This window comes from Podarcis cretensis (genome assembly GCF_951804945.1).
Source record: "Podarcis cretensis genome assembly, chromosome: 2".
NCBI lineage: Eukaryota > Metazoa > Chordata > Lepidosauria > Squamata > Lacertidae > Podarcis > Podarcis cretensis.
Window position 1 is genome coordinate 120,668,231 of NC_137171.1, and position 12,221 is coordinate 120,680,451.

Genomic DNA, 12,221 nt, shown 5'->3' on the forward strand with positions numbered 1-12,221 from the left:
AAATACACTTAAGATGTCATACATTAAAAACTTCCCTGAACAGGGCTGCCTTCAGATGTCTTCTGAATGTCAGGTAGTTGTTTATCTCTTTGACATCTGATGGGAGGGTGTTTCACAGAGCAGGCGCCACTACCGAGAAGGCCCTCTGCCTGGTTCCCTGTAGCTTTGCTTCTCGCAATGAGGGAACCGCCAGAAGACCCTCGGAGCTGAATGATGGGGGTTGAGACGCTCCTTCAGGTATACTGGGCCGAGGTCGTTTAGGGCTTTAAAAGTCAACATCAACACTTTGAACTGTGCTCAGAAACGTACTGGGAGCCAATGTAGGTCTTTCAAGACTGGTGTTATGTGGTCTCGGCGGCTGCCCCCAATCACCAGTCTAGCTGCTGCATTCTGGATTAGTTGTAGTTTCCGGGTCACCTTCAAAGGTAGCCCCACGTAGAGCGCATTGCAGTAATCCAAGCGGGAGATAACTAGAGCATGCACCACTCTGGCGAGACAGTCAACGGGCAGGTAGGGTCTCAGCCTCCGTACCAGGTAGGGCTGGTAGACAGCTGCCCTGGATACAGAATTGACCTGCGCCTCCATGGACAGCTGTGAGTCCAAAATGACTCCCAGGCTGTGCATCTGGTCCTTCAGGGGCACAGTTACCCCATTCAGGACCAGGGAGTCCTCCACACCAGCCCGCTCCCTGTCCCCCCAGAAACAGTACTTCTGTCCTGTCAGGATTCAACCTCAATCCATTAGCTGCCATCCATCCTCCAGGCACTCACACAGGACCTTCACCGCCTTCACTGGTTTTAATTTGAAACTCAGATCAGTTATCTCATTTCTCTCCTGAGTGAATTTGTGGATGAGAATTGAGGATGCGTTGCGTTGCCTAACCCAACAATTCAGGAACTTTTGTTTTCCTTTTCCGTGATGTGTAGTGAGGTTTATTTTGAAAGGGTACAGCAAAGGAGAGCAGGCCTCATCTTGGGCACAGACAGTTACTCCTTGCTACCTCATGACCCTTCAGCTGAAAAACCAGATCTAGGAGTATCCCTAAGCTTCAGATTTGCTTCTAAAGGGGGAAGAGAAACTCAGTCCCAAAGTCGCCAGCACCCCTAGCAATAGTGCCTCCATCTTGGATTAAGATTCAGTACATTCACCAACAGCAATTCCAAAACAGACCTCAGGATTAGATGAAACAAATTCTGCATTCCTTAACAGTTCTATGGTTTATCTGCTCTGTGGATTCTCTGATGTTTGGTGAGATTTGTCTTGTGCGTGAAATTCTTACCACACTCCAAACATGTATATGGTTTCTCCCCGCTGTGAATCCGTTGGTGGGAAGCGAGGTATTTGCTAGTTCTGAACCTCTTTCCACACTCCAGACATTTGAACGGTTTCTCCCCTGTGTGGGTTCTCTGATGAGAAGTGAAGTCTGAACTCTGACGGAAGCTCTTTCCGCACTCCGAGCACTTAAATGGCTTCCCTCTCGTGTGGATTCGTTGGTGAGCCGTGAGGTATTTGTTGCTACTGAAGCTCTTCCCACATTCCAAACAATTATACGGTTTCTCCCCTGTGTGGAGTGTTTGGTGCGAAATCAGACTGGTACTGAAAAAGAAACTCTTTCCACACTCCAAGCATTTAAAAGATTTTTCCCCTGTGTGGATTTTCTGATGTGAACTGTGGTTGGTTCTATGACTAAACCTCTTTCCACACTCCAAGCACACATACGGCTTCTCCCCTGTGTGGATTCTCTGATGTGAACGGAGGTTTCTGCGATCGCTAAACCGCTTTCCACACTCCAAACATTTATAGGGTTTCTCCCCCGTGTGGATAATTTGATGTAAAGTAACGCTGGCGCTCGTACTGAAGCTCTTCCCGCACTCCACACATTTATAGGGTTTCTCTCCCGTGTGAAGTTGTTGATGGTGAGTGAGGCTTGTGCTATGATTAAACCTCTTTCCGCACTCCAAACATTTATAGGGTTTCTCCCCTGTGTGGATTTTCTGATGTGCAGTGAGGTTAGTCTGCTGGCTAAAACTTTTTCCACACCTCAAGCACGGATACGGTTTCTCTCCTGTGTGAGTTCGTTGATGGGTAGTGAGATTTATCTTCTGCCTGAAACACTTTCCGCACTCCACACATTTAAAAGGTTTTTCTCCCGTGTGGACTCTTTGATGAGAAGTCAGGTACTTGCTGCTACTGAAGCTCTTCCCACACTCCAAACACTTATATGGTTTTTCCCCTCTGTGAATATTTTGGTGTGCAACAAGGCCATCCCTCTTATTAAAACACTTCCCACACTCCAAACATTTAAACGGTTTCTCCCCTGTGTGGATTCTCTGATGTGAAGTGAGGTACTTGCTGTTGCTGAAGCACTTTCCACACTCCAAGCATTTGTATGGTTTCTCCCCTGTGTGGATTTTTTGATGTGAAGTAAGAGCATCTCTCCTGTTAAAGCTCTTTCCACACTCCAGGCATTTAAATGGTTTCTCTCCTGTGTGGATTCTCTGATGAATCGTGAGATACTTACAAGTGCTGAAACACTTTCCACACTCCAAGCATTTATAGGGCTTCTCCCCTGTGTGGATTCTGTGATGGGAAGTGAGGCTTGTGCTCTGACTGAAGCTCTGTCCACACTCCATGCATTTATATGGTTTCTCACCCGTGTGGATTCTCTGGTGTTTTCTAAGGGTTGACTTATCGCTGAAGCTTTTGTTACAGTCCGAACATTTAAATGGCTTCTCCCCTGTGTGGATTTTCCAATGAGCAATGTGGCTCAATTTGCAGGTAAAGCTTTCCCCACACACAAGGCACTGGGTCCTTTCCTCTCCTTCACCTAAGTTTTCTTGGACTGGGATTTCAGAAATCTCAGCACTCTGAGAAGCAGAGGATTCGCTTAGTGTGCGTTTCACTTTGGGTTTTGTTCTCTCTTCTTCCTCCTCTTCACATCCGGTTCTGTCTAACAACACCCTGTGTGGTTCATCTTCATTCTCCCTCTCTCTCCTGTCATGTCCTGGAAAAAGGAGAGACAATTAATTAGTAACAGCCCAGATGGGAAATAAGAGTCTGATATCAAAGGAGGAGCACAGGGGCGGACAACCTTTTCGTGGCAAGGGTCAGAACAGTGAGTACCTCTTTGTAATTTTGACAAATGACGGGACCTTTTCGGGGGTGGCTCCCCAGTAGTGGAAATGCTAGTGAGGTGAGCCTGCCTCTATCATTATTATCTTTCAGGAGGAATCTGAAAACATTCTTGTTTTGCAAAACACCAAAGTATGGGACAGAGTGAGGGAGATATTTATGGAACTACAATGGGATATCAGCTCCGCCCAAGGCCTAATGGATAACAGCAACAACCAGGAAAAGATAAACATAACATTTTACAAGGACAGGAAGAAACACCACGGACAGAATAACTGCCACACACAGGAAGAACAAGGATATAGTTTGAGTGCTTCACTTGTAGTTTTGTAAATCATTTAAGGTGTCAATACGAATATAAGTTATTAATATTGCAGTTGTTGTATAAGGGATTATTATGATGACCGGAATGTAATTGAAATTTATAAGATTTTGGAACGCAGGAAAAAAAAAACATCAAACCAACAATTCTAACACGCCTTATCTAAATTACATAATTCGGTATTTGAATGATTGGTATTAGTAATTGTATTATGAATTGGTATTGTTATAATGAGGCTATTATTGGATTATAATTGAAAATGAATAAAAATTATTATCAAAAAAGAAAAAAAGATTCCTGTTCACCCAGGCATTTGGTGGCTGAAAAATACTGCTCCTGGCAACCTCAAGATCACTGAAGTAGGTTTTAATTGTAATTTAGGCGGTCCCTGAGGTAGCCTGGACCTAAGTTGTTTGGGGCTTTGCAAACTAATACAAGGACCTTAAAACCTGGTTCGGGATCAGACGGGCATGTACAGGACTATGCTGTTAAGTTGCTCAAATTCATGCCAGCCTTCCCCAAACTGCAGGTGTTGTTGAGACTACAGCTCCCATCATCCTTGACCACTGGCCATGCTAGCTAAGGATGATGGGGATTGTAGTCCGACAAGAGAAGTACTCAAGATTGAGAGGAGTTTGCTTTTAGGCAAACCTCTCCCCTCGCCCTTTTAGAATACAAAGGAGAAGCAAGGAGATTGAGGGAATGTTCCTTCATATGTGGGCCACCTGTAAAAGGGTAAAAAAAAAGTATTGGGAAACAAGCCACAATGAATTGGGGGAGAATGTTTAAAAGCACTTTCACCCCCAAAAAACAGAGTCTTTTTTCTTGGGGATTATTCAGACAGAAATTCCCAGGTGTCAAAAAAGGTTATTTATGTATGCCACTACATTGTTTGCCCAAAAATGGAAAACGATGTCCCAACTAAAGAAGAATGGCAACTTAAACTGATGGAATACGTGCAGCTTGCAGACTTAACATATAGAATAAGAGAACAAGAAGAACATACATTTAGAGAAGATTTGAAAATGTTTATTGAATATAGGAGGGGAAATTGTGTACACCTGAAAACGTTGGCAGCATTAAGATAAATTCAACAGTGTAAATAAGTTTTGATGGATTTAATAATGGAATACTGAATGGTACAGTTTCTGTAAAATATGCAGGGATTTATGATTAACAAAGTGAACCATGGAAAGAGAAGAAGGGAAGTCATTCTTATCCTGAGGTTGTTTAAATGGGTACGTATTCAAAATTGTAAAACAGAAAATTTTAAGATAGAATAGAATAGAATAGAATAGAATAGAATAGAATAGAATAGAATAGAATAGATCTCTTATTCTTTCTTGAGCACCATTCTCTAGGGTTGGGGTTTTGGAGCACCAGGGAGGGGGAATGTGATGTGAAACTAAGAGGATGAGGGGGAAAGACTAGGGGCAGGGGAAGGATTTGTGAATAAGGAGAGGGAAGGTGGAAAGTCTGGAATTTATTATTATTATTTAATCACCTCCCACATACAGGAAAAGATTGAGGCTGGAGATTAGGTCTTATGGGGGCAAGGGAAGGATTTGGGGGCAAGGAGCAACAGAGTGCAACTAATAATAAAAAATAATTTAATCTCCTTCCTTTCCCTGATCAAAAACAGGGCATGTCTGATGCTCTTATGTGCCCATATGAGACTTGGGGCACCCTCCAGCTTCTTCTAAAATCAAGGAAGCAGCTGGACATCCAACAACCAAGCCTGCCAGCTTAAGGGATTCCTGGAAAGGGACCCTGGAAGGCCAGCCAGGCTGGAAGGCAAAGATGCAGGGTGACGAAATGTAATAATACTAATAATAATAATAATAATAATAATAATAATAATTTTTTATTTATACCCCGCCCTCCCCAGCCAAGGCCGGGCTCAGCACGGCTAACAAGCAATAATAAAAACAAGTTGAATGAATACAACTTAAAAACAAGATTAAAATAGAACATTAAAATATTAAAATGCAGCCTCATCACAGGAGGAGAAAGGAAAAAGGAAAAAGAAAGAGGGGGAAGGAATCAAATTGGCTCCAAGCCAAAGGCCAGGCGGAACAACTCTGTCTTACAGGCCCTGTGGAAAGAAATCAGATCCTGCAGGGCCCTGGTCTCATGAGACAGAGCGTTCCACCAGGCCGGACGGAGCCAGTGTTGAAAAGGCCCTGGCTCTGGTTGAAGCTAATCTACCTTCCTTAGGGCCCGGGACCACTAGGGTGTTGCTATTTATGTAGCAAGGATACATACAAGAAAAGAAACAAAATAGGCTGTGATTATTGTTTTTCGCCATCAACCAAGGGGAAAGGGGGCTCTTACCCAGAAAGGCCACGATTCCAGGCTTCTCCTCCTCCAGGGCTTCCCTTTGGTCTGGATCCATCAGGGTATTCTCGGTGAAATGTACAGCCTCCGCTTCAAAGGCGCAGGATCCTGGAAGAGAAGGGGAAATATCCTCCAGTTAGTTAACGTTTACAACTTGCCATCCCTTTTTCTGGCAATCCTTTGAGGGGTTAAAAGGGGAGGGCATGTGTGCCCCCCTTAATGTCATAGAATCATAAAACTGCACAGCTGGAAGAGATACCAGGAGTAATTTCGTCTAACCTCCTGCAGTGCAGGGATCTCAGCTAAAGCAACTGAAATAAAAAATTTAAGGTCTTATATACATAATAAATGTTCATAAATGTACCAAGCAAGCACGTACATAGATATATAAACCACATGTCTGAAGCAGCACAGGAAAACAGCCCTGGATCCATTTTGACTCCCAAACTGACCAAATGATTTCTCTGCAAGGTCAAGGAAAATGGAAAAGCCTCCCCATTGTCTTTTCCTTCACAAATCCTGTCTTAAGGGTATGTCTGTGTATGAATAGGGTGAGCCTGTGACCTGGCTCAGGAACTAAGTATTTATCATTACAAAAGACCGGCCAGGCTCCCCAGGGTATCCAATCAAGTAAGCATTAACAGGTAACCTGCCAGACAGGAGGTAAACAACACACTCAGATTTCTGTTGTAGACCGCCCTTCCTGTGATATCGGTATGATGTGTCTGGGGGGTGGTCTTGGGCTACACCCCTTTCTGTGATGTATGTATGATGTTTCTGGGGGTGGTCTTGGAAAACGACTCTATAAGGGCTCTTGTGTCCCCCATAAGGGAAGAAGGGCAGATTTACATTTACGTTTCTTACACATCCATGACGGACGGGAGCTCTGCTTAAAAACCTCCAAGGAAGGGCACTTCACAATTTCCCGGGAGGAAACGGTTCCACTGTCCAACAGCTCTTACCATCAGAAAGCTTTCCAAAATGCAAGAATGATCAAGGGAATCCTGAAATATACTCAGAGTCGACAGCTCATAGCGGTGAGGAAGAATGGAAGTTCCCCCAGAATGCCTGCTTTATATACATTATTTACACAATGGGCCCCACGTGATTGGCTAATTCCGGGATTCACCTGTAGGCCAATCTGGTTGCGGATTCACTTCCACCTGGAGCTGGATTGGGTGGCTCCTGTGGACCAATCAGACTGCTGCATTCTGAATCCTATTGTTCTAGGACCAATCAGACTGCTGCCTTTTGGGTCCTATTCAACTCAGTACATAACAAATCCGCTTTCTTGTAACCTGAAGCCATTGGTTCGAATCCTATCCTCCAGAGTAGGAGAAAACAAGCATGTTCCCTCTTCCACATGACAGCCCTCCTAAGGCTTCGTTTCCAGACCCGTGATGCTTGGAGCTCAATCAATGCAAGATATATTAAGATATACAGTGGTGCCTCGCAAGATGAAAAGAATCCGTTCTGCGAGTCTCTTCGTCTAGCGGTTTTTTCGTCTTGCGAAGCAAGCCCATTGACGGCTTAGCGGATTAGCGCTTTTAGCGGCTTTTAGCGGCTTAGCGGATAAGCAGATAAGTGGCTTAGCGGCTTAGAAAAGGGGGGGGGAAACCCCACAGGAACTCGCTAGACATTTTCGTCTTGCGAAGCAAGCCCATAGGAAATTCGTTTTGCGAAGCACCTCAAAAACGGAAAACCCTTTCGTCTAGCGGGTTTTCCGTCTTGCGAGGCATTCGTCTTGCGGGGCACCACTGTACTTTCTTGGGCTCCATGATCACTGCAGATGGTGACAGCAGTCACGAAATTAAAAGACGCCTGCTTCTTGGAAGAAAAGCAATGACAAACCTAGACAGCATCCTAAAAAGCAGAGACATCACCTTGCCAACAAAGGTCCGTATAGTAAAAGCTCTGGTTTTCCCAGTAGTGATGTATAGAAGTGAGAGCTGGACCATAAAGAAGGCTGATCGCCGAAGAATTGATGCTTTTGAATTATGGTGCTGGAGGAGGCTCTTGAGAGTCCCATGGACTGCAAGAAGATCAGACTGATCCATTCTGAAGGAAATCAGCCCTGAGTGCTCACTGGAAGGACAGATCCTGAAGCTGAGGCTCCAATATTTTGGCCACCTCATGAGAAGAGAAGACTCCCTGGGAAAGACCCTGCTGTTGGGAAAGATGGAGGGCACAAGGAGAAGGGGACGACAGAGGACGAGATGGTTGGACAGTGTTCTCAAAGCTACCAGCATGAGTCTGACCAAACTGCGGGAGGCAGTGGAAGACAGGACGGCCTGGCGTGCTCTGGTCCAGGGGGTCACGAAGAGTCGGACACGACTAAACGACAACAAAATTAGGCCACCTATGCCAGGCCAATCTAGTTGATATCCCTGCATTGCGGAGGGTTGGGGTCCCTTCCAAGTCTACAATGCTATTCTTCCATGGTCAACCCCCTGCCTCTTGCCCGTTTTCTCTCCAGTCGCTGTCCAGCTACTCTGCGTCTCCGCAACCCACCTCTCGCTTTTCTCCCTTGCATTTCCCCCCTCCCCATATTCTCTGTGGGTCTCCTTCACCCAAATGCAAGAGGAGGGGGCTCACCAGATCCACACACCCCCGGGTGGAAAGGACAAAGGCCACTCTCCCCAGGTGGAGCCGCACCACCGGCTTCCAGCTTGCAAAAAAAATCTTTTCTTCTCTCCAAGGTTCCCTTTGCAAAGCTGGAGGGGTGAAGTCTTTTGCTTTAGAGCAGTGTTTCCCAATCTTGGGCCTCCAGCTGTTTTTTGGACTACAACTCCCATCATCCCTAGCTAGCAAGACCAGTGGCAAGGGATGATGGGAATTGTAGTTCAAAAACAGCTGGAGGCCCAAGGTTGGGAAACACTGCTTTAGAGGACACGCTCCCCCCTCTCCTTTCCCAATTTCCTTCCTCTCTAGGAATCGCTCTCCTCCGCTTCGCTTTAACCCTTTCTTCCTCAGCTTCTGCCTTCTGGAAGAAGGTACAGTACAGGGTTATAAAAGCCAGGACTAGCTGCCTGAGAAACAGTTTCTACGCTGTCATTGTCCTGTTGGGCTGTGTATGTGATAAAGGGGAGCCATACCGGACATCCTAGGCCAACCCCAACCTCTCTCACCACCAAAGGAACACAAGTGAACAACACAAGCACGCTGACACCAAACTACATACATTAAGCATAATAGAAACACCGCTACCCCACCCCACCCCCATCCATCTCCCCTCCTTCCACCCTCCTTTCTTCTTCTTCTTTTTTCTTTTCTTTTTTCTTCTCCCCCTAATGCCTCAACAAATGAAATGGATTTGTAAAAATGTTACACAGGAAAAAAAAAACAAAAAATGAGGCATTACACTTACACTGTAAAACAAGAAAACCCTTAATAAAATATATTAAAAAAAAAAGAAGAAAAGAAAGTTTCTACGCAAATGCAATTCTGGTTCTAAACGCAGCATAAGGAGTCTCTATAGTATATTGTATTTTAAAATGGGGTTTCAGAGTTTTTAGGGTTTTTTGAATGTTTTATGTAGTTTTCTCAATTTCATTGTTCTGTATGGGACAATGACAATAAAGAGATTGTATATCCTATATTGTCCAGGCAGCAGTCACGAAATTAAAAGACACCTGCTTCATGGGAGAAAAGCAATGACAAACCTAGACAGCATCTTAAAAAGCAGAGACATCACCTTGCCAACAAAGGTCCGTATAGTTGAAGCTATGGTTTTCCCAGTAGTGATGTATGGAAGTGAGAGCTGGACCATAAAGAAGGCTGATTGCCGAAGAATGGATGCTTTTGAATTATGGTGCTGGAGGAGACTCTTAAGAGTCCCATGGACTGCAAGAAGATAAACGTATCCATTCTTAAGGAAATCAGCCCTGAGTGCTCACTGGAAGGACAGATTGTGAAACTGAGGCTCCAATACTTTGGCCACCACATGAGAAGAGTAGACTCCCTGGAAAAGAGCCTGATGTTGGGAAAGATGGAGGGCACAAGGAGAAGAGGACGACAGAAGATGAGATGGTGGGACAGTGTTCTCGAAGCTACTAATATGAGTTTGACCAAGCTGCGGGAGGCAGTGGAAGACAGGAGTGCCTGGCGTGCTCTGGTCCATGGGGTCACGAAGAGTCGGACACGACTAAACGACTAAACAACAACATGGTCCAGGCAGCAGAAATAATAACAGCCTGGGAACCGTAGATTTTTGCAAATGCAGCCAATCTGATCCATGCTTTCCAGCGGTGCAGCCACATTCTGCACCCCAAGTTGGGTTTTTAAAAAATAAAAGGTAACGTGCAATGGAGCCTTCCTCCATCCCAGATGTTTTGCACTACAACTGCTGGAAGGTTTGTTTGTTTTTTCCCCATTTCATTTGTATCCCAAGGAGCTCAAGGCATTTTATCATCACAACAGCCCTGGGAGGTAGGCTCAGGTTGAGAGACAGTGGCTGGCCCAAAGTCGCCCTGGGAGTTTCATGGCTGAGTGTGGGGAATGGAAGCTCACTTTCCCAGGCACAAATCCAACAGGCTAAGCCCACCTTCACCTTGCTGCTTTCTGAACTCAGGGAAGAACCATGGCTCTTGCAAATTCTGCCTCTCCCGGAGATGCGCAAAGGCCCAGTCTTACGGCTGGTGCCACAACTTTGAGATTAATCCAGAGTGTGAGGCCTGAGTTTTAAACCCTAACTGAAAAGGCGGTCTGCAACAGAAATTTGAGTGCTTTGTTTATCTCCTGTCTGCCAGGTTATCTGATAATGCCTTATCTGATTGCCTTTCCTGGTAGTCTGCCCATTCCTTTGAGATGGTAATCACTTAATTCCTGAGACAATCACCCTCTCCCTCCTTGCAGAGAAACATTCGGTCAGTTTGGGAGTCAAAATGGTTGCAGGACTGTATTCCTGTGCTGCTCCAGACCTTAAAATTCTTTTAACAGTTCCCCCGGAAATAGAGAACTGGGTGAAGGATCAGGGAGCGGAGACCAGTTCCCAGGCAGTGGCCCTGGTCGAAGGTCTCCTCCTGAGCCAGGCAGAGGAGAAGCAGCAGCAGGTGAGACAGTTTCATCCTGGTAACTCCCAGAGATCTGTGGTGGCTGGCGAACTCTGCGGTGGGGAGGGGGGGTCGCTTAAAAGAGGAAAGAGTTGCAGCTCAGTGGCTCTTGGGTGCAGAAGGTTCCGGGTTCGGTCCCCGACATGTCCAGGCAGGGCTAGGAAATCATCCCTGCCTCAAACCTGGAGAGATGCTGCCAGTCAGTGCAGACAGTACTGAGCTAAATGGTCCAGTGGTCTGATTCTGGATGAAGCAGGTTTCTCGGTTCCTATTTAGACAGCTCTCCATTCCGAAGCAAGAGGACAAGAAACTTGCTTTGCCTTTCACCTGTGTCCAAATATTAAAGGTAAAAGGCCCCCTGACCATTAGGTCCAGTTGTGGCCGACTCTGGGGTTGCGGCGCTCATCTCGCTTTAGTGGCCAAGGGAGCCGGTGTACAGCTTCTGGGTCATGTGGCTGAGGAGATTTCACCCCTCCCATATCCAATAATCTGCTGATGTTCTCTGCTGATTCTCCAGAGAGGAGGGGGCATTTTCTGCTCTCTACTTATTCCGCTCCACCACACATCAAAGAGAGAGAGAGAGAGACTGAGTGTTAGAGAGAGATCGTGTGTATAGATAAGGCTGCTGCTAAGAGCAGCTGCAGACACTCAGTGCAGTTCAGCATTTTCGCTTAGACCTCATTTAGCTCTGTACATAGTTGTGTATTATAGTTGTAGATAGAATAAAGAAGATATTCTACAGAGCTGCTCTCCGAGTCGTTTATGCTCTGCTATACTCTGCTATACTCTGCTGTGCGACGACTGTCTTCTTGTTGGAGTGAATCCGGTGCTCACAACTCTAAGCTGTGAGTCCACAGCACTGTGACCTGTTCCTGTGCAGAAGGTGGTCTCTGGAAGGGCTACCCAGCTCGCCAAGCCCAGTCGGGGCTGAAGTGCATGAGTCCAGTTGGTGGCACTGGCTCAACTGCAATGCTGACAGTGGCCAGCATGACTAAGCCGCTTCTGGCGAACCAGAGCAGCGCACGGAAACGCCGTTTACCTTCCCGCTGGAGCGGTACCTATTTATCTACTTGCACTTTGACGTGCTTTTGAACTGCTAGGTTGGCAGGAGCTGTGACCGAGCAACGGGAGCTCACCCCGTCATGGAGATTCGAACCGCCGACCTTCTGTTGTTGTTTTTTTTATTATTATTATATTTATTAAAGTTTGAGAATACAACAAAGAAGAAAAAGAAAAAACAAGAACAAAAATATCAAGAAAAACAAAAATAATCAAACAGCAAAAAAGAAAATACAGAAAAATTCAATAAACCTTATTAGCTTAACTTCATATGCTTGTTTCTTTGACTTCCTCCCGTCTCCCTTTTTTGTATTCTGCTT

General features: G+C 45.6%; 1 protein-coding gene and 1 long non-coding RNA gene across 2 annotated transcripts in view; one reads left to right on the plus strand and one right to left on the minus strand.

The window, feature by feature from the left end:
- Nucleotides 1-214: 214 nt before the first annotated feature.
- Nucleotides 215-8,527, minus strand: LOC307208507 (uncharacterized protein). Its single transcript, XM_079963145.1, has 3 exons — nt 8,387-8,527; nt 5,789-5,899; nt 215-3,004 (listed from the first exon to the last, which is right to left on the minus strand). Exons 2-3 carry the CDS (start codon nt 5,847-5,849, stop codon nt 1,212-1,214), a joined length of 1,854 nt encoding a protein of 617 aa, XP_079819271.1. The 5' UTR covers nt 5,850-5,899; nt 8,387-8,527; the 3' UTR covers nt 215-1,211.
- A 2,208-nt stretch (nt 8,528-10,735) lies between these two features.
- LOC307209214 overlaps nt 10,736-12,221 on the plus strand; it is a 48,840-nt gene continuing 47,354 nt past the window's right edge. The window contains exon 1 of the long non-coding RNA XR_013835431.1: nt 10,736-10,881. This is a non-coding gene — a long non-coding RNA (uncharacterized lncRNA). The remainder of the gene's footprint in view (nt 10,882-12,221) is intronic.

What these genes read in the sequence shown, in the direction of transcription:
- LOC307208507 (XM_079963145.1), bottom strand. Translation starts at nt 5,849, where the DNA reads ATGGATCCAGACCAAAGGGAAGCCCTGGAGGAGGAGAAGCCTGGAATC. An exon ending in TGGAATCGTGGCCTTTCTGG is followed by an intron (nt 3,005 to 5,788) that starts GTAAGAGCCCCC and finishes TCCTTTTTCCAG; the next exon opens with GACATGACAGGAGAGAGAGG.